The sequence below is a fragment of the Gopherus flavomarginatus genome, chromosome 8, assembly GCF_025201925.1.
Source record: "Gopherus flavomarginatus isolate rGopFla2 chromosome 8, rGopFla2.mat.asm, whole genome shotgun sequence".
Classification (NCBI taxonomy): domain Eukaryota; kingdom Metazoa; phylum Chordata; order Testudines; family Testudinidae; genus Gopherus; species Gopherus flavomarginatus.
Window position 1 is genome coordinate 39,257,208 of NC_066624.1, and position 27,482 is coordinate 39,284,689.

The following is a 27,482-nucleotide window of genomic DNA, read 5'->3' on the forward strand; positions in this document are numbered from 1 at the left end:
ACTTTGGCTGGTGCTTTGGCCTTGTTGTTATTTCTGTTGTTTCTCTTCCCTCTCTCCCTGTGAAGCTGCCATTCTGGGCTTCCCTGTCTGCATCCCCCTGCTAAGTGCCACAGTACGGGAAGCAACTTCCCTCATGAGTATATTACTGCACAATTATCCATCTATTCCCTCCTTTCTCTGTTCCCTTCCTTGCAAGAACTTGGCACGGGGACCCACTGATCAGTTTCCTGTGGGTGGCTATGGTCCTACTCCAGACCAAATTTGCTTGGTTTACAAGTAAAGTAGTGTTTTTCCTCTCTGCCAGTGCCACAAACTCACCCTGGGATCTGGAAGCAGAGCTGGCTTCTTCTTTGGCTCATGCATTGTTGCCAGGACTAATGGCTTTGCAATAGGAACTTCATTAACAATTCTGTATATGAAACAAGGCCAGACCAGAATCCAGCTCCCTCTCCCAGGGCACTGCTGGCTCTGCAGGTGTGAATGTTTGTCGTTAGCAGCCAGTAATTAGGAGTCTGGATACACAAAGGGGTCATTATGTAAAGGAGGTACTGTTTTCCATGCTCTTCTCTGATTACAGCTCAACTCTGTTGACAAAATCTGCTCAATTTTTAAAAAAACAGCTCAGACCCATGGCCGTGGATGTAAAGTCCCACATTCCCATCTTAGACCATTTTTCTTTCCCTGTCGTGTGAAAAAACAAACAGTGGATCCCAAGTGCACAATGAGACAGGAAACTCTGGAAAGAGATTTCTCCTCCTCCTGCCAAACCCTCTCCATCTCCCCACTCCAAAACACGCTTTGGGCTTTAGTGACTTTAGGCTGGTACTGGTTTTACCTAGCCTTCTACTCTTAGCCAGGAGAATGGCTTTTCGGTTGCTTTTGTCCTGCCCTTAGCCTAACAGGTCCAGGCATATTGTCCTGAGAATCTCCAAGTTCTTTACAAGCTGATTATGCCTCAGCACCCCAAATGAGGGACCTGAGCCACAGATGAGCTGAAGGACTTGCCCAAGGCAGTGCTGGGAGCAGTGCTGGTTTTACAGTGGCTCCACGGAGCTGCACCCATGCTTAGAAGGGGCCCCGGCCTGCTATGCTGGCTCCCTCCACCCACCACTTGCTTCTCTTGCCCGCTGGCTGGCCAAGGGCTCCTCTGCACCCCGTGGCCCCACCCCCCCTGCTCCTCTCAGCTCCCTGGCCAGACCACAGTGCGCCTTTGGCTCTGGGCAGTCTCTGCTTCCTACCACCTGTGGGGCCTCACTTGTCTCCCCAGAGCTGAGCTACCTGGGACTGGTGCAGAACCCTGGCCAGTCTCAGCCAGGTGTGTGTGTGGGGGGAGGGGAGGGGCGGCGCAGAGGGAGACAGTGCAGAGGGCTTGGCTGGGCCCCTCCAGGCAAGTGCGTCTTGAGGGTCCTCGGCCAGGGCAAGTCCTGGCCTGGCTGATCGCACTCCTAAGGGGCCAGAGTGATTCCCAGCCCTGGGACCAGCCCTGGCTGTGCGGCTGGCTCAGCCTGGCAGACACAGTCGCCTCCCAGCAGGGCTGGTGTATCTGGGAGACAGGGCTTGGGGGAGTTGGTTTGTGGGGAGTATGGGGAGGTGCTGGACTGTGAAGGTGCAGGGAGGATGTGTGTGTTGGGGGCTAGAGAGTGGTGGTTGTGTGGGGGGGTGCTGGGCAGTTGTGGTGGGGCTGTGGGCAGGAGTGGTGTTGTGCAGGGTGCTGTGCATTTGTGGGTGGGTCTGGAGGGCTTCTGGCCATAGGGAGTTGGGGGGTGTTGGGGGCAGGCCCATGCCACACCACACAGCCCCTTCTTCCCCCACCCAAGGGGAAGGGGCACGCTGGCAGCACAGGGCTGGGCAGGCCACTGTGCATCTGGCAACTGCTGGTTTGTAACTAGTGCCCTTGCATAGGGTGGAATGGGGCTGCCCCTGCCATGCACCATTGCCTCTGGCAGGCCCCTCGCTCAGGAGACTGACCTCCCCATGCCACACTTCATTGCCTCCATGGGGGCCCACAAAAGGTTAATCTGGCCCTGGCTGGGCATAGAATCCAGGAGTCCTAACTCCCAGCATATCTCTCTCGCCCTTTTAATTTGTAATGGGCAGAAGCCAGCAGGCTCTGCTACTAATGATGGAACAGCATGAGCCCTCAGCAGGCCTGGTTGTAGTTCTACAGGGGCCTCCCCTGTTCCCTTCCCCAAGCCTCCTCCCATAGTCAGTTCAGTCACAGCATTTGGGAGCTCCCTCCCACCATAGGGAAAAGGGAGCGCTGAACTGGGTCCTGACCTGCTGGTGCTGAATTCCAATGCAGACAGCGCTCTGGGCAGGTCAGAAGCCTTTGGACACTAGTAACTTCCCCATCCTTCATCACATTCTGAATCTAGCCGCTGGTTCCAGGGATTACACCAGTAAAATGGGACAATTTCCCCCCTTCTTGCCTGCTACTCCCCATACACCCTCCCCCAACTCTGCCCTAAAGACAAAAGAAAACAGTAAGCTCCACCCTCTGCCCCCCCTTTCAGACAGTGAGCTCTGGGTGCAGACGGCCTTGTTCATGGGAGCTTCGGTAGGGCTGTCTGGATTTAATAAATAACGCCCTCCTGGGGCTGGTTGGGAGGCTGGGATAAACAGGAAGATCCATGCAGGGAAAGCAAAGTTTTTCAGGGGCCAGGAGTGTCCTTGGTCTCCAGGGCAGCCTGGGAGCCTGCTGGCTCAGAGACAACAAACCAATCATACATAGCCCAGAAAGAATCCTGCCAGGGATGCACTTTATTTCTCAGTGAGCAAGCTCAGCAGCAGGAAGCAGGGTTAGCACTGCTGACCCAGCACAGGGTGAACGTGGGCTCTAGCACCGAGTGAGCTGGGAGAGTAGGTGCATGAGGCATCAGTCTGATTCATGAAGATTAAGTTGGCAGCCTTGGCTCCTGCACGTTTGAGTGAGGTTATGTGGTCAGATCCTGCTTTCATTGGTGGCTCAGCAGTGACAGGGTTTGGGAGGAAGCCTGCACCATACAGATGGCACAGAGCTCCAGCCAATACCCAGGCACCTTTCACTGAGCCAGGGCTGTTCGTTCAGGCCAGAGTCTAACTACTCACAGAGCAGCCCAACTGGACCTGCTAGTCCCCCACTATCTGAACCTGGCCCTGGGCCCTCTGTATTGAATTTCCCTCCCTGGGCTCTCTGCTGTCCTGCACTACACTGATAGTGGCTGGGACCCTGTGCCTACCTCTCTTTGCCTGCCTAGGCAGCCCTAGCCAGTGGCAGCACTGTCCTTCAGTGCTGACCTCCCCACAGTGTGTTAGCAAGGAAGCATCTTGTATTTCTCAACATTCATCTCGAAGGATCCTGCTGTTCTCTGCACCAGGCCCAACCCCTTCCCCCAAGTTCTGCTCTGCTGCTGTAGTGCTGGAGCAACCTTCTGCTTTCCTTCCCCATTCTTTATCTGCCTCTGAGCTCCTCTCCCTGGCATTCTCTTCTCCAAGGCCTCTCTAGTGATCCCTTCTGGCCATGAACACTATGAGACTCTGCTACACAATCACGTGGGCTTGCTCTTTCCCTCTGCTCTGGAATATCTTTCTCCAAGGCCTGTCTCTGAGTTTCCTTGGCCTCCCCCTGCTCCATTGACCCCAGAATTCCCTTGGTCTGTTCCTTCCCCTGGCTCTTCCCTCTCTGCTTCTACGTTCTCTTCTGCCCATCCTGTCTCCTCCATCCCACCATTGACCTCACTATTTCCTTGGTCTGTTTCGTCCCCTGGCTCTTCCCTCTCTGCTCTGGCACACTCTTTCCCAGGTCCTGTCTCTGCCCCAGACTCCCCCAGGCCTTGTTCCCTCTTTGCATGTGTGTTTTCTTCAAGTCCTGCCTCTCTTGTACCCCCCTCTGCTCCAGAAATCCCTTGGTCTTGTTCTTCCTCCTTGGCTGTGGAGCTCTCTGTTCCCAGTTCTGTCTTCTCCCTACCTTCCGCAGAACCTCCTCCCTCCCTTCCAGCTCCAGCATTCCCGTCTCCTCCCCACTGCCCCTTCCCTTTTGTTGCCCCCTTGAGCTGAGGCTGCTGGAAGAGGCCCTGGTATCTCTGCCGCTCTTCCACATGTTTTTCTCTCATCCTCTCCCCCAACAGCCTCAGCTCTTTCTTCACAGCCGCTCCCAGTGATGGGTCCAGTTGAGCCACCCTCAGGAAGTCTTCTCGTGCCTCTTTCTCATTCCAGACGGCGGCATGGGCCTTTGCGCGCTTGAAGTAAGCCTTCACGTTCTCTGTCAAGTGCAGAGAAGCGTGGGGTTATTTCCTTCCCTCTCTCACCCTGCTCAGCCATCACCCGCCCCTGTCCTGCCTGCAGAAGAGGGCCACAGGAGCCTCCTGCTGCAGCTGCTCAGTGTCCCAAAGGGGCTGCACCAGAGCAAAGATCTAGGCCCCGCTCCCTCCTGTGGCAATCGCAGCAGGGTGCTGTAGCACTACACTGCTCTACAACTTGACTCCCATTTAATTCACTGCCACGCAGCAGGATTCCAATGTAGGAACTGCCAGAGCACCCATCTAGTCCTGTATTGGTGTCTGGCCAGTACAGCTGCTTCCCAGGAAGGTGCAAGAAAGCTCAGAGGGGACAAGTAAAGCATAGCTTGCCCACTGGGGACGTTTCTTAGCAGCCCCTGTCAATCACCGGTTTGCTCATGGCCAGAAGTGTGAAGGTTTCATATCCTAAATGGAGATGTTCTCATCATCCAAGTCTGGCTTCTGTAATCTTACTAAGCTCTGGGCCTGCAGATCTAGTGGCAGTGAGGGTCACAGGCTGTTACACCTGGTGTGACAATATTCCCTTTCCAGGCCAGAGTTCTCACAAGGGAAAAGCAGCAGATGAGAGAGACAGGAAAACACCCAGTGACCAACCCAAACTCTCAGCCAGAGTGAAGGCTACCAGCCTGTTCCTGAATCTGCCACTCTGCACTAGCATATCAGCTTGCATCACTGACTCAGCCTTCTATGGATCTAGTTCAAGCTCTGCTCCGGCTAGGTTTGAATTCCATGTAAGGCAATACTCCTCCAGCCAGCAGGCCTGCCTCTGAAATGCCTTCTCTATGTGAATGTAAGCCCTGGAGGAAGGAACAGCTGAAAACAAACTCCTAGGGGAGCAGTAGCAGGGAGGAAGTTCCTGCATGACAGGAGCGCTGGATGCAGTCCCATGAGACCAAGAGCCCCTCTCTGGGAGCCTAGTGGAAGGTTGGGGCAGGCCGCCAGGGTGATTACCATTGTCCTTCTGGAGGAGGTCGGTGGTGTGCTCTAAGACCTCATAGTATTCCCCCAGCTCCAGCTGGCACTGGCAGTAATTCAGCACAAGGGGCATGATGAGTTTCTCCAGGCTCAACCAGTCTTCAGCCCAGGGCTTCTCCTGTTCACAGAACCAGCAACATGCAGTATGAAGACACCAGACCCCACTGGCTAGGCAGAGAAATCTCAAAGGGACAGCACCTATAGCTATGAACAATACGTAGTGCATCCCGCAGGGGCTTTGCGGGCAAACGGGGGTAAATGGAGGACAGTAGCTACCATTGAAGTGAAACAGCCAGCATGGAGTGCGCTTGCTGGGATCACTCCAGTGCATGCATGACCTTCAGCCACCTGGCTGAGTATGCCGTTCCAAGAACAGCTGTTGGAGCTTTCTGGCTCCCCTTCTTGCTGGAGGCCACAGCTCAGAAGTGGCTGTTTGCAGCAGGCCCTGCCTGGCCCTTTCCAGTCACTGGTTTTGATTTAGTTCACAGGACTTTGTACCCTGAAAACATCACCGCGAAGGCCTAGGAGTGCAGGTTCTCCCAGCTGCAGGGAGCCACGGTGTGAGCAAAGCGACAGGCAGACGTGGCTGTTATTGTCTTAGGAATCTTATTGGCTGCCGAGGACCTCCTGAAGCGCTATAGCTGGTGGTGGGTGACAGTGCAGCAGTGAGCTGGCTGCATGCTGCAGGCAGGGCCTGTGCAGACACTAGGGGCTCAGCAGAGGAGGGAAGCGGTGCTAGGCATGACATACCAATGCTGTGGGGCTGGGCACAAGAAGCCAGAGCAGGAGGCGGCTGTCCCTGCTCCAGCTGATCGCTGGCCAATCACCCTGGACGGCAGTGCTATGCCAGCCCACCCCTCCTCATTTGCAGTGTCCACCAGGGGGGCGGCTCTCACCTTGGCCTGGACGTTCCGCAGGCAGACGACTGCTTCCTGATACTTCGCCGCTGCTTCCTGGTATCTCTTGAGGAGGACCAGCCGGTTGCCTTCGCTGTGCAATACGGGCACTGCCGACAGTTTCTCCTCTTTGTTCATGGCCCAGGTGTCCCGTTTATAGGATGAGGGGTCATCCACCTGGTGTGTGTGTGGGGGGGGAAAACAGACCTTCATATTGCTGGCCCCATACGCGCCTCACACCACGCCCAGAAGAGGTGGGCCAAAGGCTCCCCCTGCCCCAGAGGGGCTTCCAGCCCAGGCTGTGCCACTCTGAGCATCGCGTGGTCTGTCCCGACTTTACTCTAGCTCACCCCAATTGCCTTTCCTCCCCTGGCCTGGGCCTTACTTTGAAAAGCTCCATGATGAAGATGAGAGGCTGGGGGACCCTCTGCAGCTCATCAAGGTCCGCATAACCCGTGCTGTGGTAGTCGAACATGTTCCCCATCCCGCAGCGATGCTTCTGCCCCTCCAAGGGGTCCTTGCCCTCCGCAATCCTCCTCATGCCCTTGGAGACCAGCGCATACATGCCTGTGTGCTGAAATATTGGGGGGAGGGGTGGGAAGGCACCTTGGCTCAAGCACATGTACAAAACATTCCCTTTAGTCTGGGGGCCAGTGAGAGCTGGTGGGGTGAGATGGTGATGGGAGGCACCTGCTCTCAGCAGGGGGGAAGTGGAGTTAAACCCACCTACTTAAGGACTGGGGCCTGGAATCTGGGTCAGGTATTCAGACAGCAGGCCAGGAATAGTGTAAAAGCAGCTGCCTGCCGCAGCAGAAATAAATGGCTCCTCTCCCTCGAGGGTGAATTGCAGCCTGAGCTGGGGCTTTTCAGTCTGTCCTAGAGCTAGAACCTGCACCCACCAAACCTCAGGAATAAAAGGACTTGGTGAGGGAAGACGTGCTGCTGGACTAAGCAGCCCAGTGCTCCAGCTCCCAGTTACACGCCGCAGGGTGCACGGAACCATGCATAAGACAGGTACAGATGTGTATGCCAGTGTGATCCTGCCCAGAATGTATCTGTGGGCTGTGCACATGTGTAAGTGTTGAGACCTGCGTGTGTTCTGGTAACGCGCTGAGCATATGCGTGTGTGTGTAAATCAGTGTCTGAAATCTAGGCGCTCTCAGCCATGGGGGTTGTCACTCACAATAGCGTCACACCAGAACTCTGCCACTTCTCCGATCCTCATGGAGGCTAGCAAGGTCTCCCACACCTCGATTTTGAATAGTTTCCCCACGATGATCTCCATGGGGATGCCAGCCTGTCGGCTGTCATCTATCACCGTGCGCTCAAAGTCGTCTTTTAGCGTCTGAAAGTGGAATGTGAGCTGCGCCAAAGAGAGACCAGTGCAGAGTGGGTCAGCTGCAGGCATGACAGTCTGGGATCAGGTCACTGGAGTAGTAAGTAGCTTTCTCTCCCTCCCCTCTCCACCCTAAATCTTGGCTCAATCCCACCCTTGAGTCACTGAGAAGGGGTGACCATGACCCCAGCTTAGTGTTAGTTCACTCAGCTGTTCTCATGGGGTGAAGAGATAGGCTTTGAGGCACTCCGCTATCTGCTGTTTATTCGTATTATATACAGCTGCTCTCTGCCAATACCTCTTTTTAACCCAACTCAGGGCTCCAGTAGAGTGAACTTCCTCACAGCAGTGCGCTGCAAATATAGCATGCACACTTCATAGCAGCATTATTGCAAGCTAACCACAAAGAAAACCATTCTGTCCCACTGCTAGAGGCTTAGAATGCTGGCTACATCTATACAAACAAAGGGCACCTGGTCACTCCCATTATCTGCTCCCTACATGCATCCCATAGCTGTGGATGTCACTGGCAAACGCCTTCATTCCTTCTGTTTGCTGTGCTAATGTGGCTCCAGGAGCCTGAGCTGGATTACAGCATACAAAGCTGTCAACTGGATTCCAGTGGCAGAACCTATTAGTGCCCTTGATGAAGGAGGCAGACAGAACACAGCTGGAATCTCAGTGCCTGCAGTTAGAAAAACCTGCTGTCTGGTAAACTCAGCTAATTTGATCTGGACTCAGTGAGAGAAGAAATCAGCTGTTTTTATTTTTAGAGTCACTTCTGACTACAGGTGCTTTTAAAGGAGACGTGTGCAGAGGATTTCAGTAATAAGGGCTCCGGGTCACCATCTACAGCCCGAGATCCTGGGACACAGCTGCTGGGGAACCCAATACTGGCTGTCATTCGAGGGTGTGGGATAACATCTGACCTGCTCTATCCTCCTCAGCCAGTTTGAGATGCTTGCTGAGAGTAGTTACCTTGCTCCCATCTTTGAACTGCGGCAGCTCCCCACGGCCTCCATGTAAAATCTTTTTCTTGACTCCTTCCACATTAAGCAGGTACATTTCATTCATGTTGAAGCTGTCGGCAGATCTCCCACCTCACCTCTTTGGTTGCTGGTCACACCGACTGTTGTTCTTGCTCTTCCTGGAGCTGAGTGTTTCTTCGTTTCCTGTCTGTTGGGATGAGTTTTCTTCCTCCTGGGGCTCATCGAACAGTCTTTAGCTACTGCATATCTGGCTTAAGGCTGCCCACCCTGAATGAGGCTGTGACAGCACTGCACCCTAAAGCCTTTTCTCCCTGCACTTCCCCTAGGTGGAGTTCAGCCGTTCAGGAGCAGAGAGAACTGTGCTGTACAGTAACCACCTTAAGGAGCCAGAGTGGCCCTGTTGTCTGTTATACTTTCTTAACCCTCTGTCTTTGCCTCACTCTTTCCTCCCCTGTGGTAAGGAAGAACCTCCTACCCAACACCCTGTGATGCGTTCTAACAACTGCTGACTGGACTGCCTTTCTAATCCCCTGTCAGGTTAATCTAGGATTGGCCTCCCTAATCTATCTGGGATTGGAGAAAGCTCCCTACTCACAAGGGCTCTACCCAGTGGGGGGGAAGGGAATGCCTCCATACTGACAGCACAATAGCAGCTGCCCAGTTTTCCCTTGGGAGGATCCCATTTGTATCTAGCTTGTTTTCTGAGTGAGAAGGCAAGGCTGCTGCAGCACCCCACCACTTTTATATCGACAAGCACCAGGGAGCTCTGCTGCCATCAGTCTCCAGCTGGCAAAGGGACAGTGCCAATCACTGCACAACTCTGAGGAAATAAGCATTACAGGACAGAGCAGGGTTGGAAACACACAGACTTTATTCATTCCAATTTTGTTCAAGCAGATGTTCCCCAAGCATGGGCACAAACTCCCAACACTGCAGACCCATCAGAAAGTCTGTTGAGGAAGCACATGCCCCCCCCTCAGGGAAAGCTGCTTTGCAGGTTCAGATGATAGCAACAACCAGGTGATGCACTGACCTGGCTCTGCTCCTCCAGGCCTGCACAGTACATGGGGAGTTAATTCCTGCCCTTTGCACAGCACAGCTTTCTGGCACCATGAACTAAGGTGACCCAAAGCGACGGTGCTGTGCATTAGCCTGTCGGGAAGCAAAGTGCCCTTGAAGGAGTGTTCCAAGGTATGAATGATTTCCACTGAGAGAAAGATGGATCAAACTAGTCAAGGAACGATTTCCCCCAGCAGTGCAGCTAAACCACTAGCCATGTGTTTCTGCTGCTCTCAGAGAACCAACTCCAGGTTACTGCCTTTCTTTGTTCAAAGGTTAATGGTTTGGGCTGCACTGTCCAGCACAAGGAACATCAGCCAGCAGCTCTAGAAACAGTGTCCAGGAGAATACAGAGTGCCAACATTAACAGGAGTAGGCTTATCAGCAGTGAGGTCATGCCAGTAACATCAGGTCTTCAGCACAGAGGATGGCTCCAGAACCCATGGGTGAAGTGTCCATCTCAGCACTATGCTTGCTTGAAGGGTACAGCTCCCGTCCTGATCAAAAGCCCTCCTCACTTCTCCATAAGGGATTCCAGTTGTTCTTGCAGAGAGGTGAGCTGTGGAGAGAAGGTTGGAGGGGGAAGGAGTGAAGCATTAGAGATATTTTATATTTAAAACTTAGATCTCTCTCTCATACCAAAGGGATCCCCAAAACTTTTTACAAACTATAGGTCTCTATGAAGACACCTACATGTAACTGCCTGTACAGAAATACCCATGCTTAAATGAGGTGCACAATGAGCACAAGTCTTATTCTGCCCCTGAATGGCATGTTAAATAACCAGTTACATGCACAAACATCAGATTTGCTTACACAACTGGAGTAGCTGTGTGAACATATTCGGAGCATGTTTTTAAAAATCAGGCTTAGATGTAAAAACTAGTTTGTTCGCAACTGAAATGCAGCCACTTCTTGGGTGGAATGCTGCAGCTGTCTACAGCAAACAACATTACGCAAGCCAGTAAGTGTGGGGGAGGGGGATGACTATAGTATTCAACTGAAACTGCAGGGAGAGATGTAAAGCAGCGGAATATAGTTACCCAGCTTGGTAATTTGCCAAGTGACCAGAGCTACCCCTACTCTTCAGAAAGTGCTACTGTATCTTTAATCGACACACATCGTCAGGGTCTTCATTTTACATCTCACTCTAAATATGGCAACCTCAGCCTCAAAGCACTCTCTGGAACAATGTGACTTGACTAACTAGTGTTCCGGAGAGAAAACCACCATCTACTGTATCACCATTTCCAGCAGCTCCTTTGGTTGCAGGCATTCTACCACGTGGGTACTGATCAGGTACAGCCCTGCTTAGCTTGTGGCAGCCGATGAGATCACAGCCCGAGGTGGTGTGGTGCAGGGTCAGAGGGCTTTATACATTAAACTACTGAACAAGCATGCAATGTGTTGCTTCCTAATGCTGAGAATCACTCAGCATCACCCCACAACACTAAACACTTGTTGCTGTTTCTACAGAAACATGGAGGAGACAGTAACAGAGGCTTCCCTCACCTGCTGCTTCTCTCTGTCCTCCTGCTGTCTGAATTCATCCAGCACAGCCTGGAGACGGGTCTGGAAGAAAGACACAAGCAAGAACATAACTGCTGGTGATTCTCAACAGTGGCCATTTATGTAAAGAGAACAAATCTGCAGTCACAATTTGATAGGCAGCAAAGTAAAGGGAACATAGCATGGATTGTAGGACCCTTTTCTTCAGGAGTTCCATGGTTTGCTCCATATCAGTCTCAGGTCATCCACAGATGACTGGTTGGAATGTATTCCTATAGTCACTTTCATCTTAAATTCCACATGGCAAGGCCATGGGCTACTCCAGGACAATGGAGTTGGATGCTTTCTGGTTCCAAACCTTTGCTGTCTCAGCTGAGCTGAACATGACCCCAGAACGAATGCATGGTTTGGGCTAGAAGGTACCAGATGGTGGACAGCACTCACCTTGAGGGCTAGATTCTCCACTTTCATAATGAGATCTTCCTGGCGCTTTCTCCGTTCCTGGGTCTCCTGGAGTTTACCCTTCAGGTTGTCAATCTGCTTTTGGATCCCCATGGCTAAGGGAGAGAGCAGAAATGATCCACACCACAGTCTGAATTATAGCACTAGCAGAGCAACATGCCAATCCCCCTCCCTAGCATCAAGCCTTCCGGGGTACTGCCCATCCTCAGCACCAACCCACCACTGCCTAAGACTGCTCACCTATCTGGTTTGTTCCCTCGTTCTCCTGCTGCTGCCCATCAGATTCATTCAGTTTGTCCTGCAGTTGCCTCTCCAAGTCTTCTTCTGTGTCCATGATGTTCAAATCTTCATCGTCATGATGATCTCTCTCATCTTCATCTTCGCTGCTGCTGCTGATGTCATTAAATATCTCCCGCAGTTCATCATGTTCTAGTGATGTGAAACAAGGAGAAAAACACTGAGCTGGTGAACTCCCATCAGATTCCTGTGTGTCCTCAACTCTCCCTGAAAGGCACTGCACATCCCTATTTTCTGTATCCAGTGTCTATCTTAACACACCTATCATCCTTAATCTTCCTTATGGGATCCAAAAAACTATAAGCAGATTAATTCAAGACCCAGAAAATACTGATTTTCTCTCTTCTGCCATGTTCACTAGAATGGCAAATACATATCTGCTTGACCAAACTATTATTTCCTTTTCTCTCATACCAATGAATACAATCTCAGCATCCAATTCTGCTCATATGATAAAGTATGTCTTCCATGTATAACTATCCCATAGAGACCAAAACTAGGTGACCCTGCCTTCCGGCAGCGAAATGACGTTACTAAAAGCATAAGCCTTCGTCAATGTACCCGATGAGCCATGGCCCTGCTTGTGTCCAGACATCCCAGGAGAGGAGATGTCCAAGCCAGTGAGTGAACCATGGTTGTCTGCTTCCTTTGTTTCATCTTCAGCAATGACCTCCCAGCCTGAGAGCGGATACAGAAGAGTCAAGGAAAAACCAGAAGAATGACAGTAGGTGGTACAAGCAAGAGCCCACTAACAGCAAGGTGCTAGAAGAGGTTCTCCAGCTAACACTACACCAGGGGTGACTCCAGTCTCTCTTGGTATCCCTCTCTAATTCTGTACTGTGTTGGCAGGGTCACGCAGATGTGACCAATCTGGCCCTGCAGGCCTATTTCTGTGAAGGCCTGTCTTCTGGGGATGATGCAACCAGTTACCCCAGCATCAGAGGAGCTGATACACAAGGAGGGCTGTGACGAATGCCAGAGAGAGGTCATTGAGGAGAAGCAACAGGTTTTGAACAGGGTAAAGCTCAAGCTATAATTTCAGTGTCTGTCACATGCTCTTGTCCTGCCTGCTGCTACCCAAGTGTATTGTGAAATGAACTTAACTTCTATCTCCTCTGAGCCTTCCTCAGCCACTCTCCTGCTCTGCAGAGTTAATCAGAAGAAAGGATACGGACACTGACAGCTTCAGCATCTGTACTCAGCAGACGCTTCACCTCCTTCTCCACGTCTGGAGACTCAATGTACTGGGCCAGAGAGGGGAAAGAGAGAAGAGACGGTGTTAAACACCCTTGGACTGACAGTTCTCCAATTCAGAAATATCTTGGCTGTTGGCTGCCTCCCACACCTCACCCCATCCCAGCCCCTTATTTTAAGGCTCTTTTATTTCACTCTATTATTTTAGACTTCGAGCTCACTCATATCCCACCGGAATACTCTCCCTTGCCACTACCTGCCTTTCAAGACACTGTTCCATCTTCCTCCTCTTTGCCTCAAAGCTCCTGAATGAGCTGAATCTTCTCACTATCCTGACTTCCGCTCCATTCTCACACTCCCAACACCACCTCTGAATAAAAGCCGGCCTGACTGTATGGCACATGAGAACTCCCCAAGGCTGAATTAATTTATGAATCCTCAGTGAAAGGCCTCCCAGGTTTGAAAGTCAGCTGCTGAATCACAACAAGGTTTCACTTTTTAGGATTATTAAATTTGTTGGGAATGCTGGCTAAGTGTTGCTGCACTTCTCCTAGGGGAAAGTCTCAGTGCTTCCAGGGTCTGGTTTCCCTAACGTTACACTGAAATATTGCTCCATTGTGTGAAAGTCAAGTGCAAAGCAAATTCTCCCAGCCAGTCCCACAACGGGAAGCCACTTAGTATAGCTTAATTTCCCTTCCAGAGTCCTTTATTACTGGGGGCTTCTGCACAAAGACAGAATTGGAAGGGTTCATCTGCTCCCACTTCCTTTCTGATGTCATTCTGGGTGCTACATCATAGCTGGTTGCTGTGAAAATGATTGGGCCCCACACAAAGGACTGGGATTTCAGGTGGGAAAAGAGGAGGAGCAGATAAACTCTCTTGTTTCTATGCAGATATTTCTAGTAATTCAGAAGGAAGACACACATTGTATGCAAAATGGGGACACAGAATAGATCCATTCCTGCACAGTGGGATTTTCCCACTCCAGGGCATCTTTCAAAATTCAGCCAGGAGATTGCCAAGAAAATGTTAAAATGTCCTAATTGCCTTCCTCTGTGCTCTGAGTGAGGTGTGAAGCAAAGTTAATAAAACCCATGTTATAAGAATTCATAGTGCAAAGATAGATTGTTATGCTCCTGACCCAGCTACGCACAGTACTAGAGTCTTCTTCTGTCCCCCACATTTGGGCACCTCTGACACCATAAGTGCCACCATGGATGAGGAGATGCAACTCACCTTCTTCTTAGCTGTTTTCCTGAACCGCCTCTTCCTTACATTCTTCAGTGGAAGAGTAACTGGAACAAAGGAAACAGGCTGTGTGTCAGGCACGTAATCCCAGGGGAAAGTCACGTGCATGACAGACTCATGGTGTCTGAGCACAGGAAACTCCCACTCCACTGTGAGTGATCCAGCAGCAATTTGGTGAGCTGAGGGCAAGGTTCTCAACTACACAGCTGAGTGAGGAGCCCTGGCAGACTACCCCTGTATTGTCAAAGGTGGAGAGGAAGGACGGGGGGGGGGGGGTGAGCAGTGGGAGCCAGGGGTCACGCCAGGGTAAGACAGGTAAAGCACCCTGTACTCTACTCACTGCCATGGTTCCAGATGAATTTCTTCTCTCTGTCTTTATCCTTTTTCTTGTTTGCCTTTGGGTCAGTACTCACAGTTGGCTCTTCCAGAGGGGGGTAGAGATCACCGTCCACAGTACACACGAGCATCTGAAGCCCCAGAACACAAAGGAGCTGATTATAATATGAGAGCAGAGCTACTCAGATTAAAGGCTGGTACATTTACAACATATACAAGGAAATGCTACTCCCTGCAGCATGTAGTCAGCCTCTGGGATTCACTGGCATAGCTGACAAAATCAACTTTTGTGGATGGATCAGTTTATGACCAACCTTCTCTTCAGTTAGAAGGGAGCAGAAGTCAGGAAAGGGATTGCTAACTGCTATGCTGCGGTGGGAAATTTTACACCACTGCTGCTCAACTCACATTCTGAAGAGGTGGAAGTTAGCAGTGAGGTACCATATATTGCACTGCCACAATGTAAAGGGTCAGACTTTTGTCTGAAGGAAGCAAGCACAGGACACCAGAGTGAACAGAATAGGCAGCCCATACCTGACAAATATCTGCTGTCTTATAGAATGTTTTCTTATCTATGGTTTTTAAGCTCTCAGTGATGCAGGGCAGGTCCACCAGCTTGGCAGCTAAGGGAACGCGATCTACACGGACAATCCCATGACGCCCATCCGCTGCAGAAAACCAAGAGACAAATTAATGCAGTGGCCAGCCCAGTAAATGGCTAACCCGTATGCTGCATTCCTGGGCCAAACACTTTAAAACTCCTGAGTCAACTGGAGGTGCACAGAACTGTCTGGCATTTTCCTGTGAAATCTGTGATGCCCTTAGCAGCAAGATAACTACAGATAGACTCACAGAAAACACCTTTGAAGGAGAGGAAGGAACAGTGGGGTATGCTCTACAGGTATGGCTATTCTGACAGCTAGAGGCAGAGCTTTCTTGCCTTTGAGTCCTCCAGGGCAGGACTTGGAATTTGCTGATGGAGTTGAGCTAGAAAGAAAATTCTTGGGATTTCCTCCAGGGCCAATGACTTATACCTGTGTTAGTAAGATGGCTCTACCCATGTGATCAGTACATTACATGAATCAATAGTATTTTACCTTCAGAACCACAAATATTCACATCACAATCTCTGGCAAACAGTGAGATGCCCATTTTGTGAGGTGCGGAGAAAAGCGACAGACAGCTCGGGCCAATCACATTGAAGAGGAGCTGTTCTATGCATACCCTCTTTATTGAGGTTGTTGGCCAAGCAGGTTCTCACAAGATGTGAAGCTTGTCCAGTTGGGGTGTGCGCAGCTTTCATCTACTTCACTAAGATGAACGTCTCCTCTGGGTCTCCCAATGGGAAACCAGTTCTTGGTTTGATGCCAGGCACATTTCCACCAGAAATCAGACACCCACATTGCTCAGTGCACCCTCCTTAACATGTCTGTATGATCCCCAGAGAAGCCCTGATATCTCTTCCAACTCTGGGCTCTGCAAATCGAGTCACTCTCTTTCAAAGTCTACAGTACTTGCTCCTGAGCTGAGAGATTAAAGGCAGCTGATCTTGGCTACTCACGGTGTAATTCGATAGTAAGTCTATCCTTCAGGTTGACACTTCCAGATTGTACTGCCCTCCGCACAGTGGAGGCATATTCCTGAGAAAAAGCAGATGAATGAGACAGGACTAGACCTGTGCCTGTTAGCTGGCAGAATGGCTAAAGAGATAATCTGCTTTCAAACCCAGTTTTAATCCATACTTTCATCTAAACACAGAAACTCAACTGAAAAGCACCATTAAACACAGGCAGAAAAGAGCACTTCTCCTAGAAATGTGCATTAAGCTCGTGGCTCTGCTATTCTCAACGTACTTCACAGCCAGCAACCTAATGTAATTTGAGAAAGGTTCTATCGCTGGTTTAAGGTCCCTTAGAAAACAGAAGCTATCCCATGTTTTTATGAACTGCTCAAGTCTATTTTATTTATAGGGCAGCTGAGTGACAGACCTTTTCAGCAGAACTCAGATGCCCACTCTTACAGCTCTTCTACAATGCCCTTGTGGAGAAACAGAGGGGCTCCATCAGGATCAAGGGGAGATGCCTCATCAGTGTGTTATTTGAAGAATCTTCTTCCCAGATTAAGCATTTATTGAATGAGATTAACTGCACCAAGAGTGAATGATAGAACTGAACACTGGCAATCAGGACCAACTGAACTATCACTTGTAAATGCTTTGCCTTGATCTGCAAAGAGTCCTGTGGCACTTTATAGACTAAGAGATGTATTGGAGCATGAGCTTTTGTGGGTGAATACCCACTTCGTCGGATGCATGTGGGATGCACGAAGTGGATATTCACTCACGAAAGCTCATGCTCCAATACGTCTGTTAGTCTATAAGGTGCCACAGGACTCTTTGCTGCTTTTACAGATCCAGACTAACACGGCTACCCCTCTGATACTTGCTTTGATCTGTTTCACAACACCATAGTTTCTCCAAGCAGCAGTGCACCCGGATGCATCTCACAGGCATAGACATGAACAGGAATGGGTAGAAGGCTGGTTTACGAGGAGTCATTTAAGGGAGCTACATTACAAACAGGCAGGGGTTCAGTAAAAATAGCCAATCTGCCTTGATATCTCAAACAGTGCCTGTAGAATTCCTATTGCTTTCACTCATCTCTTTAAACCCCCTCTGCACCTTCCAAACTGGGGCTGGACTGGATGGGTGCCTTGGGAACTTGGTGATTTTTGCAGAGTGATGGTAGCCTTGTGTGGGAATGTTCCTCCCACTTTATCCTCTTTAGTCTGGCCCAGATTTAAGGGTCTCTTACCGGAGGCAGCCGCAGAATAAACTGGCTTTCCAGCTCATGGGGAGCGTCGTCCTTGTTCTTACTCATCTTTAGTTCTTGAAGTCAGAAAATGAGATAAAACACAACGTCAACAAGATGTTTGTTCAGTCTGTTTTGACCTCCGACAGTTGATGGCTACTCAGCATTTATAAATAAAGTGGATATTCTCCCTGTTATAGTACTAGGAACTGTACATGCCGGCTGCTGGGATACAGACACCGATGGGATAGACACTTAACTCAGAAACTCCTTAATTGACAAAGCTAAAGAATTGCTGCTGCTGGTCCCCAGTGTTTACATGCTGTCACCAAATTTCTGTAGGATCTCTCTTATATGAAACAAAAGAACGTACAAAATATTCCTGATCACCAGGATGCATTTGGGACACAATATAAGAGTTTATGCCTACACACACAGAGCATAGAAGAGCTTAAATGAGAGATAAGAGCTGAAAAGAGCAAGAGCAGTTTCTGTGACTATATGGGATTCATTTCTGAAGTTATTTAGGGTAGGTTTTTCTAAAACACTCAGTTTTGGCCTAACTGCTCCTATTGACATCAGTGGTACAGCTCTCAGTTACTTCAATAGGAACAGAGCTAGGCCAACACTTAGCACTTTTTAGCATTCCACCCTTAAATTCTATCAAATAAGGTTCTGCTCCTAAAACTTACATGATCAATATTCTGTTCTCATGACAGCAACTTTAATATAATATTACAAAGGGGGAGAGAGTGGGTGTGTCTATCAGTTATGTATCTGATGTTACAATTACATGTGAACAGAAGAATACATCAGAGGTGAAATCATGCATTGCCTGAAGTATCTGATATACTGGTCTAACAGCTCTGCTCTGCTAGGGGAGAAACTCAGGGTACTATTTCCTGTCCGGCTGTCTTGCTCCTAGAATGGTGGTGCTTAGAGTGCTCAGCTACATACAGCACAAGCCTCCTATAACAATATTCAACCGCAAGAGCTCCATTGACGAAGGGCATCCTGCCCACTTCTTCTTGCTAAAAGATGCCATTATAACCGTAAGACAATATCATCATTTTCAGGTCTCAATAAGAGACAATGGAGACCTTGTAGGGAGAAAGACATGCTTTTGATTCTGCTCCATTAAGTTCATCACAGGCACTAAAGATACATTTTCATTATACTCAGAACTTCTCTGAAAGGAGGACATTCCAGGTGCATAACTCTCAAGCAGAAGTCCAGGAACAGGCACCTGAGGCGGGCAGCATTCTGTGCTTGTGAATCTAACACAGAAGCACAGGAACCCTGCAACCCACATTAGAAACTGTATTTAAATATCAGGAGTCCTTGACAATGGGAATATCTCCTTGAGGAAGCACCAGTGGTGGATCCATAGCTAAGGGCTTGTCTACATTTACTGGGGTTCGACATGTGGCAATCAGTGCATTGCGGTTGATTTAAGGGGGCTAGTGAAGACCCGCTAAATCGACCACTGATTGCTCTCCCATCAACTCCTGTACTCCACCTGAACAAGAAGCGCAAGGGGAGTTGATGCGAGAGAGTCTCCAGTTGACATTGCATAGTGTGGACCCTGCGGGAAGTAGATCTAAGTATGTCGACTTCAGCTACGTTATTCACATAGCTGAAGTTGCATAATTTAGATCAATCTTCCCCCGTATTGTAGAGAAGGCCTATGGCTGCATCAGGATTTTCCATAGGGGCCTTAGAAATCATATATACATGGAGTGTATGTTGTTTGTTCTACAGATTCGATTTCAGCCCCAACAGCTTGGTGTTCTCCTTTGGATACTTCCAAAGAGTTAGAGGGAACACAGTGAACTTATGACTTTGAAGTATCCTTTTTCCGCAGAGAGGAAGCGGAGACAGAGAGACCCAGCACCAAAGAGACATAAGCAAACAAATTAATTACTTGTAGATGTCATCTTGCCTCTTCTTGCTTCACACAAATGTTTATAAACATCTGTATCATTCAAAAGCCAAATACAAATGCCCATAAGAAAAAAAAGAAAAGAAAATCAGTTTTTAAACAAGTAAATGAAATTAAAAGTGATGGGGCAGAATAAAAAAGGCCAAAATAAACTTAAAAACCGCACTTCTGCCTGAGAAGCGTTGACCTGCTATTGCCATAACAACACCGGCTATTGCAAGAGCCGAAAGGTGAAATACCAGTTCCCACGCCCCTATTTCAGTAGCCCTGACAGGGCTAACGAGGCCCGGATCCTGCAAGCCCGTGGGCGGACCCCCCGCCAGGCAGCGGCCGGGGCCGGGCAGTTCACACGGCGAGCGGGGACCAGACACAGGCTGTAAAAAGGAAGCGCGGGGACTGGGAGCGGATCTGACACCTCCCGCGGCGCGTCCCCGGGCTCAGAGCGGGGCGAGCGGCTGGGTCCCAGGACACGAGCTCGGCGGTGTCCTTGTTCCAGCACCGGAGCGGGGGCACTGGCTGAGACGGTCCCGGAACCCGCCCGCCGGCGCGCGCAGCGGGATCTCGCTACCCACGGGGCCTAGGCCGGGGCTACGCTCCCGGGTCCCCGACACTCACCAGGCCCCAAGCGAGGGCCCCGAGCAATAGGGGCGGAAGGCAAGAGCGATGCGCTCCCGCTAGGCGTCCTTCTCCCGGCGTTTGTTCCGGAGGAAGGACTTGGATGACGTACCGGAAGTGAAGAGCGAAAGGGCTCCCGCTAGGTGTCTCGTTCCCCGCTCTGGTTCCAGAGGAAGGGGTTGGAAAAGTTACCGGAAGCGGAAGTGAAGGGCGAGGTGCTGGTTCCGGAGGAATGGTTTGGATGTCGTACCGGAAGCGGAAGTGAAGAGCGAAAGGGCTCCCGCTAGGTGTCTCGTTCCCCGCTCTGGTTCCAGAGGAAGGGGTTGGAAAAGTTACCGGAAGCGGAAGTGAAGGGCGAGGTGCTGGTTCCGGAGGAATGGTTTGGATGTCGTACCGGAAGCGGAAGTGAAGAGCGAAAGGGCTCCCGCTAGGTGTCTCGTTCCCCGCTCTGGTTCCAGCGGAAGGGTTTGGAAGAGTTACCGGAAGCGGAAGGGAAGGGCGAGGTGCTGGTTCCGGGGGAAGGGTTTGGGTGACGCTACGAAAGCGGTGTCGGGAGTTGTACTGGTTCCCGGCGGGGAAGGGGCGGGGCTCTGTGCTTGCTGCCCCGCGTCGCGGTACAGGGGGCGGGTGGTGCCGCCCTGCGTTGACAGGTCCCGGAGCTCCTGCCCTCTATAACCTGGGGCACTTGGGCTCCTGGGTTCCCGCGCTGAGGGGCGAGGCCCCCTTTGCGGACGGGGCTGTCAGCGTACGACACGGAGCGCTGCCTGCACCCTCCCCCGCCCCGGGACAGTGTCCTGCAAGCGGAGATTGGTGCTCGCCGGGTGGGGTACGGCACTCGCTCCAGAAAGGGGAGCCTAGTTCCCAGCGGAGAGCGGCACTTGGGGGTCGGTTGCAGTTGGGCTCTAAGGGTTTCAGCCCGCAACTTGGACAAGCAAGAGCTGCAGAATCAGATCCAGGCACCGGTGCACCCTGAGGGGTCTTAGGTCGTGCCCAGGTTTATGATTATTACTGAGACGCTGCAGGTACACTGTCTTCCCAGGAGCAAAGTCTCCCCCCCCCCCCCCACACACACGTAGATGTCCATTAGGACAGAGGTTCTCAATTTTTTTTTTAGATATTTCAGACTGTGATAACCCCCACCCCTGCTACTGGACATAGCATTTGTGGCAGCAGTGCACATGCCTACGGAGCTAAGTAACCATACCATGCCATCCTTACTTTTGCACTGCTGCCTTCAGAGCTGGGCACCCGGCCAGCAGCCGCCACTCTGTGGCTGCCCAGCTCTGAAAGCAAGGGAAAAGATGATTTTGCAACTCCCCCTACAATACCCTTGCCCCACCTTGTTTTGGGTTGGGACCCCCAGTTTGAGAAATGCTGCATTAGGAAATGGAAATGGAAATGTCAATGACCCTAGTACTTGAAGGTGTAGAGATCAGTAAGAGCCTCCCACTTGAGCTGCAAAGTGTTTATTTCATGTACAGCAATCTTTCATGTCCCAGAAGAACACCCTGCAGCTGGGGCTTTCCTTAGAATTGTGTGGTGGACATGCCCAACCCTCTTCTCTCTCTGAATCTGTGTTCTTCCTTCCTGATGCAGGGGGCTGTGATGGAGGGTGTGTCACGTCGCCAGGACTTCTACATCGGACTAGGCCTAGCTCTATCCTCAAGTATTTTCATTGGAGGAAGTTTTATCCTAAAGAAGAAAGGGCTTCTCAAGTTGGCCAGCAGGGGCTCCATTAGGGCAGGTACCTTCCATCTTTCTTGCTGCAGTTGGCTGTACAGTTATGTTCCCACCAAAGGCAATGTTCTTATTGTCCGAGTAGAACAATAAGAGAGTTTTCAGGGGCTCGCTACACATTTGGAAAGATTGTACTTCAAAAAGCTCTAATTGCTATTCAGCTAGATGATGTGAAAACATTTCTGGCTTTAATACAGCTCTTAGTCACTTTAGGATCAGCCAGAAGGGACACATTATTTTCTTGATCTTGGAGCTGTTACACTACAGCAGTCTGGTATTTCGACTGTATTATCTTGTAACCAGGTGCAGTCTAATATTGCACAGTATTGTGAGCAGAGAGCTGGAGAAGTGCAGCATTCAAAATCTGTAGAGGGCTGGGACAAATGACAAGAATTTAAATGAATGGAGAAATAGAAATACCTAATCTGGACAGAGGAATGGGATGTGCCATGGGAATCTTTCAGCTCCAAGTCTGGCCCAGATCAGTAACCCAAAAACCTTACTCTCTGACAACTGCTTAATGGTGTATTATATCATGTGAGTTTGGTCTCAGACCAGTTCTTAGTACAGTATTTGCTTCATAAAAACACTTACTTCAGCTGCTACCCTTGATAATATCTTCACCAGAGATGGAATAAAGACCAGACTATCTCCTTGTGTTGTAGATGTGATCTTGGCATGGTTGGGCACATAGCTGAGGCAGAGTGGAGGAAGCATGTGCTGCCACTGCCCGTGCTGTACTTATTCTTGAGGATAAATTGGACTTCTGTCCCCAGGGATGGCTAGCCAGCAGTCTTCACCAGCATCAAGCTCTTTTTTTAAAGGTGCTAATATCATCTGGAAATTGGCTCCTTTACAGAGGAGGAGGAGTGCTGGAGGATTAGCCCACCCCTCAGAGGAAAATTCATTCCTTTCTTTATAGCTAAAAGAGATCCTGAGTTATTTGTATACCATGTGCCACTGGAACCTCACCCTGGATTTGTTGTTGCTCTTGCTTTCTTTCTCAGGACAAGGAGGTCATGCATACCTGAGGGAGTGGCTTTGGTGGGCAGGACTACTGTCCAGTAAGTACTTGCTGTGAAACTGAAGTATGAGCGAGAGATGTTGGTTGTCAGGGTTTTTGATTGTTCACATTTATCTTTTTCTTGTTCTCTTATTTCCTTTGTCATAATCAAGGCTCACTGCCTTGTTTTATCATTGAGCAGTTTGAAAGTGGTGTTACCTGTCTAAACAAACCATGTTGTGTGCTCTCATCTTACACATTTCTAAATTTCTCAAGAGTTGAGTACTGATTAATCAGGTGATTGGGCCATTTTGGAAATTCTGTCACCATGCAAAGCATTCTAGAGGATTATGCAGATTGCCATATGTGCTGCATAGTTGGCTCCTTAGCTTCTGGTGTTGTTGGGTAGTCAGTAGAGCTTCATGGCAATTCACAGACGTGATGCTAAGTAAAGACTGGAATATGTCACAATGGACACCATTACAGGAAGGCAAAATTATACAAATATATGTTGAACTGTAAGGATGTTAGTATTTCTTTTCTCCACTGATGCTGGTTAGCAGTATGTCCATATGTAAATACGCTTTCTCCTTCACCACCTGTTTGTCTTGCTCAATTTTTGTCTACACTGTCCATACTGTGCTCAAGCAGATGGACTGTGCTATTTCAGATGATAAATTATGGCATCGTGATGGAATCAGCAAGTGGTTATGGTGCTTCTGTACAGTGACTAACTGCACAATGGCTATGAGCTGACATGAATTGTGCTGAGTTGGCTCCAAAGTTATGCTGCTCTGCTGTGACTGACTGGGTCTCTCTTGCAGTGGGAGTTGGAGAAGCAGCAAATTTTGCTGCATATGCCTTTGCCCCAGCAACACTAGTAACTCCACTGGGTGCATTAAGTGTTCTAGTCAGGTAAGCAACACAAGAACAAACGGTATGTGTCCCTTTGCCCTTTAACAGTGGAAGTAGCTGTCTACCCTCACCCTATCTTTTCCCTCAAATACTGCACCTCCTTGGTGTTTGTTTATCCTTTGCTTTCAATCCTGCAGTGCAGTTTTGTCGTCCTACTTTCTGAATGAGCACCTGAATGTCCATGGAAAGATTGGCTGCATCTTGAGCGTTCTGGGCTCCACAGTGATGGTAATCCATGCTCCACAGGGGGAGGAGGTATCCAGCCTGGAGTCAATGGCAGAGAAGCTTAAAGATCCAGGTACCCAAACAAAGTGGGCTGTGTTAATTTCTCTTCCCCTCCCCCTCACGTAAATGGCAGTGGAAGGTAGAATAACTTGTCTAGCCTGAGAAGAATTGAGTAAATAATCCTTCCATTTTACCCTGCACTGAAGTGATAGAAATGTGCCCATTGATCCATGATAGCTTATTAGTCTCCTCCTTTGTGATGGAAAAGATTAGATTGCTCATGTTTTTGGAGACTAAGAGTGAAAGCTTGTGCTACTGAGATAGATAAAGGCTAGTTATTGTCAAATCTGACACAAGAAGTATGATGCAAGTGTTTGCTATATTTGCATTTTATTTTAATAAAAAAGAAATGGCACTTCCCATCTTCAGGATGTTTTGTAAAACAGAGGTTCAGTGACTTTCCCAAGGCCACAGGAGTCTACATCAAAGCGGGGATTAGAACTCTGGTACTTTTGGGTCTTAGACCTGTGCTTAGACCACTATCCATGACCCTTGTGGTTATAATACAGCCCTTTTAATACAAAAGTGCTAAGCAAGCATTACAAAGGAAGAATAACCACAAAACTAGTAGCAAAATCAACAGCAATAACAATTAACCCTAATATAATGCTGGGTTGGAAAAGAGGATTGTCAATACACAAGAGGCAGCATTAGTGGGAGAAGGAGAAGAAAGGCCAGAGAAGAAACTTAAGGTGAAAAGAAACAGAAGCAAAGAAGGAAACAGAGTTGCAGGGAAGTAGAGCTGAGAGGAAAAAATACCTCCCAATATGAGAAAGGAAGTTGGTATCAAGGGAGGGATTTGGGCAATAACGTGATAGGAAAGAATGAGTGACAGTACAGAGAGGAAGCCTGTAGGGAGAAGGGAAGGGAGCAAAGTGTGTTAATCCCTCACCCCAAAACCTAAAGGCTCATGCTGCAGTTCATCATAGACACACTGTGCTCATGCCCCAGAACGCCTGACCTGCAGCACCACTTCCTTTCCCAGGAGAGTCCTAATCCCAAGATGAACAGCTCTGCTAGTACCACTCTGGCCTGACTTGCAGCATTTTGATGTTCCAGTCCTGGGCTCCATGTAACTGCCAATACTTTACAATCCCAATTTACAGCACCCCCTACTATATCAGTGGTGTATTATTCCCTGCCACCAGCCAATTCTGCATCTCTACCTCCATCCTGACCTGTAGTTTCCCTATTCCAGGATTTTGTATTTCCATAACAGAATCTGTTAATCATGCCAACTTATGTGGTAATCTTGTGCCTGGGACCATAATGTACTAATAATAGAGAGAGGCCTAAAATCTCTGACATGTAACTACTTGTTTTGAACCCATCACTAAGGTGAAAGGCGAGTATACTGACCCATGGGGGCACATGCCACCCTATCTTGCATCTCCATTCACTGTTCTGTTATACACATAAGTATATGTAACATAAATGTACAAGAATGTTAACCACTCTAATGCAAATCCTAATGATTATTCCTTCTTATCTAAGGGTTTATAGCCTTTGCAGTGTGTGTGCTGGTGAGCTCCATTCTCCTTATCTTTGTGGCTGGGCCCCGTTATGGGCGGAGCAACGTTCTGGTGTATGTTTTGGTCTGCTCTGCCATTGGCTCGCTCTCAGTGTCCTGTGTCAAGGGCTTGGGCATCACACTGAAGGAGCTGTTTGCTGGGAAGCAGGTCCTGAAAGAACCGCTGGGCTGGATACTCCTGATTTGCCTGGTGATCTGCATCAGTGTCCAGATTAACTACCTGAACAAGGCCTTGGACATCTTCAATGCGTCTGTGGTTACACCTATCTACTACGTCCTGTTTACCACAGCTGTCATGACTTGTTCCGCCATCCTCTTCAAGGAGTGGCAACACATGGTCCTACACAATATAATTGGCACTATAAGTGGCTTTCTAACCATAGTCTCTGGCATTTTCCTTCTGCATGCATTCAGAGACATCCCCTTCACTCCAGACCTGCTGCCCCTCTTCCTGAGGCAAGGAAGGGCAGATCTGCATACTTTCCGGAGGGGAGCAGAAAAACACCAGTCATGTCTACACCAGCCTCTTCTGGGCCCAGAGGACATCCACAATGGTTCTCAGAGTGTGGAGGAGGAAGGTGAAAGTGTATAATAACTCATGAACCTGTTGCCTGGGAAAGCCTGGAACTTCTACCCAACAGCTTTCTAGTCTCACTACTGAGCTCCCCTTGGTGAGTTTGCTAGATCAGACTCCACCAGCTACAGCTGTGTTATTGGGAATAAGTAAATGTCTGCTGCCTATTCTGTGAGAGTGTTCTCTGCTTCCACTGCTGGGGACCTAAAAGGCAAGTGAAGAGACCTGATTGCAATTTCCAGCTGTTAAGAACAAAACCTGGAAAAGATCCCTACCAACACTGTAACTTGAGTTTCCTTTGTAAGAACATGCTGCAGCTGCTATCAGGCCACAGACTTACGTGGGAAGAGACCCGGCAGTAACACCACACTAATCCTTACTGAATGGAAGGACCACTCAGTGTAGGTGGCCTTAACACAAAGCTTTATTAAAATATTTTTTTAATATTTAAAGATTGTTTACAAAACATTCTAGCCACGTGCTGAGATCCTTGTATGTTGTCCCTGCCTGTACAGCAACAAGGGATAATGTGTTTTAAGATGATGTGCATAGCATGTTCTTTCATAACCTCATCTGTACTTTGCTCTGTCAGGTGCCAGCTCTGCTCACTCAGAGGTTACTGACCCAAAGCTAAAAGCAGAACTAGATTTCCAAACCTGATGACTCTTTAATGTTGTTGCTGCCACTAAACGATGTGGGTTTTTTGGATCAGATTTAATTGTGGAGTGTGATCCCTTCACCCCAGCACTTATCTTGTGGGGTGCGAGGGATTATAAACCTGTTTTTGGTAATCACCTAAAACCCATTTGCTCAGTTACCAAGAGTGCCCCACAAAGCATTACGGCTGATTGCCACGGAAGCAGTGTAGTGCACAAAATAAGTATGAAAGCCTGAAACTGTAACCGGAAGGGGAGTTCCTCATAGATTACTTATTGCAAGGATGGTTGTGACTTTGCTACTTGTTTTAGTGCCTGAAAGATGAGTATTATTCTATACTCTCATCTTTGCGTTTGCTCTCAGAAAAGCCCCACTGTTATTCTAAGGGTACGTCTACCCTGTACAGTATAGATACTCGTGCTGGAGCAGGGGCTCTGAAACCTGGCAGGAGTGGGAGAGTCTTGGCACCCAGCTGTGAATGTCCATAATGCTATTTTTAACCCTAGAGCTTGAGTCAATCCAGGCTCTGGGACTCAGTGCCTTGGGTTTTTCTTTGCAGTATAGACATACTCTGTGGTGTGAATTTATATACAAGAATCAGAAAGCTGTTATTTAGAGATTAGCTCTGTCCTAGGATTGGCTACAGATAGTAAGAAAGTTGACTTGTCTCATGGGTCCAGTCACTTGTTCTCTGGAGGATACCAGTTGTGGGAGACTGCAGTGGAAACTAGCCTAAGAACCTGCTCATATATCCAAGCAATGCCTCAGAAAAATAATCACTGTAGACAACTGCTACAAAAGGTGAAGGCCAGCTATGGCACTTCTCCCCTGGGTA

At 49.2% G+C, this 27,482-nt stretch overlaps 3 protein-coding genes across 13 annotated transcripts; 1 reads left to right on the top strand and 2 right to left on the bottom strand.

The window, feature by feature from the left end:
• Positions 1-2,696: 2,696 nt before the first annotated feature.
• Positions 2,697-9,231, bottom strand: LOC127056787 (aryl-hydrocarbon-interacting protein-like 1). 2 transcript variants are annotated; one of them, XM_050965065.1, is made up of 6 exons: positions 8,463-9,231; positions 7,332-7,511; positions 6,534-6,722; positions 6,149-6,325; positions 5,229-5,370; positions 2,697-4,240 (listed from the first exon to the last, which is right to left on the bottom strand). In XM_050965065.1, the coding sequence occupies exons 1-6, from the start codon at positions 8,556-8,558 to the stop codon at positions 3,528-3,530; spliced, it is 1,497 nt and encodes a 498-aa protein (XP_050821022.1). In that variant the 5' UTR covers positions 8,559-9,231; the 3' UTR covers positions 2,697-3,527. The 2 variants fall into 2 exon arrangements, with proteins under 2 accessions (XP_050821022.1, XP_050821023.1); XM_050965066.1 differs by having other exon boundaries at positions 2,698-4,240; positions 7,332-7,546; positions 8,463-8,554.
• Positions 9,232-9,326: 95 nt separating this feature from the next.
• Positions 9,327-20,038, bottom strand: TAF7L (TATA-box binding protein associated factor 7 like). Of its 3 annotated transcripts, XM_050965081.1 has the most exons (13): positions 19,946-20,038; positions 19,313-19,363; positions 17,392-17,465; positions 16,140-16,218; positions 15,113-15,246; positions 14,583-14,709; positions 14,230-14,289; positions 12,972-13,049; positions 12,362-12,478; positions 11,744-11,932; positions 11,486-11,598; positions 11,045-11,104; positions 9,327-10,091 (listed from the first exon to the last, which is right to left on the bottom strand). In XM_050965081.1, exons 2-13 carry the CDS (start codon positions 19,323-19,325, stop codon positions 10,047-10,049), a joined length of 1,089 nt encoding a protein of 362 aa, XP_050821038.1. In that variant the 5' UTR covers positions 19,326-19,363; positions 19,946-20,038; the 3' UTR covers positions 9,327-10,046. The 3 variants fall into 3 exon arrangements, with proteins under 3 accessions (XP_050821038.1, XP_050821039.1, XP_050821037.1); XM_050965082.1 differs by lacking the exon at positions 19,313-19,363 and having other exon boundaries at positions 19,946-20,034; XM_050965080.1 differs by lacking the exon at positions 19,946-20,038 and having other exon boundaries at positions 12,972-13,044; positions 14,231-14,289.
• On the top strand, positions 20,035-26,645 carry LOC127056797 (magnesium transporter NIPA2-like). 8 transcript variants are annotated; one of them, XM_050965084.1, is made up of 8 exons: positions 20,035-20,108; positions 20,266-20,304; positions 20,449-20,967; positions 21,542-21,689; positions 22,690-22,746; positions 23,510-23,600; positions 23,738-23,898; positions 25,380-26,645. In XM_050965084.1, the coding sequence occupies exons 3-8, from the start codon at positions 20,944-20,946 to the stop codon at positions 26,006-26,008; spliced, it is 1,110 nt and encodes a 369-aa protein (XP_050821041.1). In that variant the 5' UTR covers positions 20,035-20,108; positions 20,266-20,304; positions 20,449-20,943; the 3' UTR covers positions 26,009-26,645. The 8 variants fall into 8 exon arrangements, with proteins under 8 accessions (XP_050821041.1, XP_050821040.1, XP_050821047.1 ...); XM_050965083.1 differs by lacking the exon at positions 20,266-20,304 and having other exon boundaries at positions 20,074-20,160; XM_050965090.1 differs by lacking the exons at positions 20,266-20,304; positions 20,449-20,967 and having other exon boundaries at positions 20,097-20,160.
• Positions 26,646-27,482: the final 837 nt, after the last annotated feature.

Bases quoted from the DNA above. Each gene is read 5' to 3' on its own strand.
- LOC127056787 (XM_050965065.1), bottom strand. From the start codon at position 8,558: ATGAATGAAATGTACCTGCTTAATGTGGAAGGAGTCAAGAAAAAGATT. The intron at 5,371-6,148 runs GTGAGAGCCGCC...TTCTGTGAACAG, and splicing joins TGCGGAACGTCCAGGCCAAG to GAGAAGCCCTGGGCTGAAGA. The intron at 4,241-5,228 runs GTAATCACCCTG...TGCACTTGACAG, and splicing joins CCTCCTCCAGAAGGACAATG to AGAACGTGAAGGCTTACTTC.
- TAF7L (XM_050965081.1), bottom strand. The intron at 16,219-17,391 runs GTAAGAGACCCT...GCTTTTTCTCAG, and splicing joins TTATTCTGCGGCTGCCTCCG to GAATATGCCTCCACTGTGCG. The intron at 15,247-16,139 runs GTGAGTAGCCAA...GGTTTTCTGCAG, and splicing joins ACTTACTATCGAATTACACC to CGGATGGGCGTCATGGGATT.
- LOC127056797 (XM_050965084.1), top strand. From the start codon at position 20,944: ATGATTATTACTGAGACGCTGCAG. The intron at 20,968-21,541 runs GTACACTGTCTT...TTCCTGATGCAG, and splicing joins TTATTACTGAGACGCTGCAG to GGGGCTGTGATGGAGGGTGT. The intron at 23,899-25,379 runs GTACCCAAACAA...TTCTTATCTAAG, and splicing joins AGAGAAGCTTAAAGATCCAG to GGTTTATAGCCTTTGCAGTG.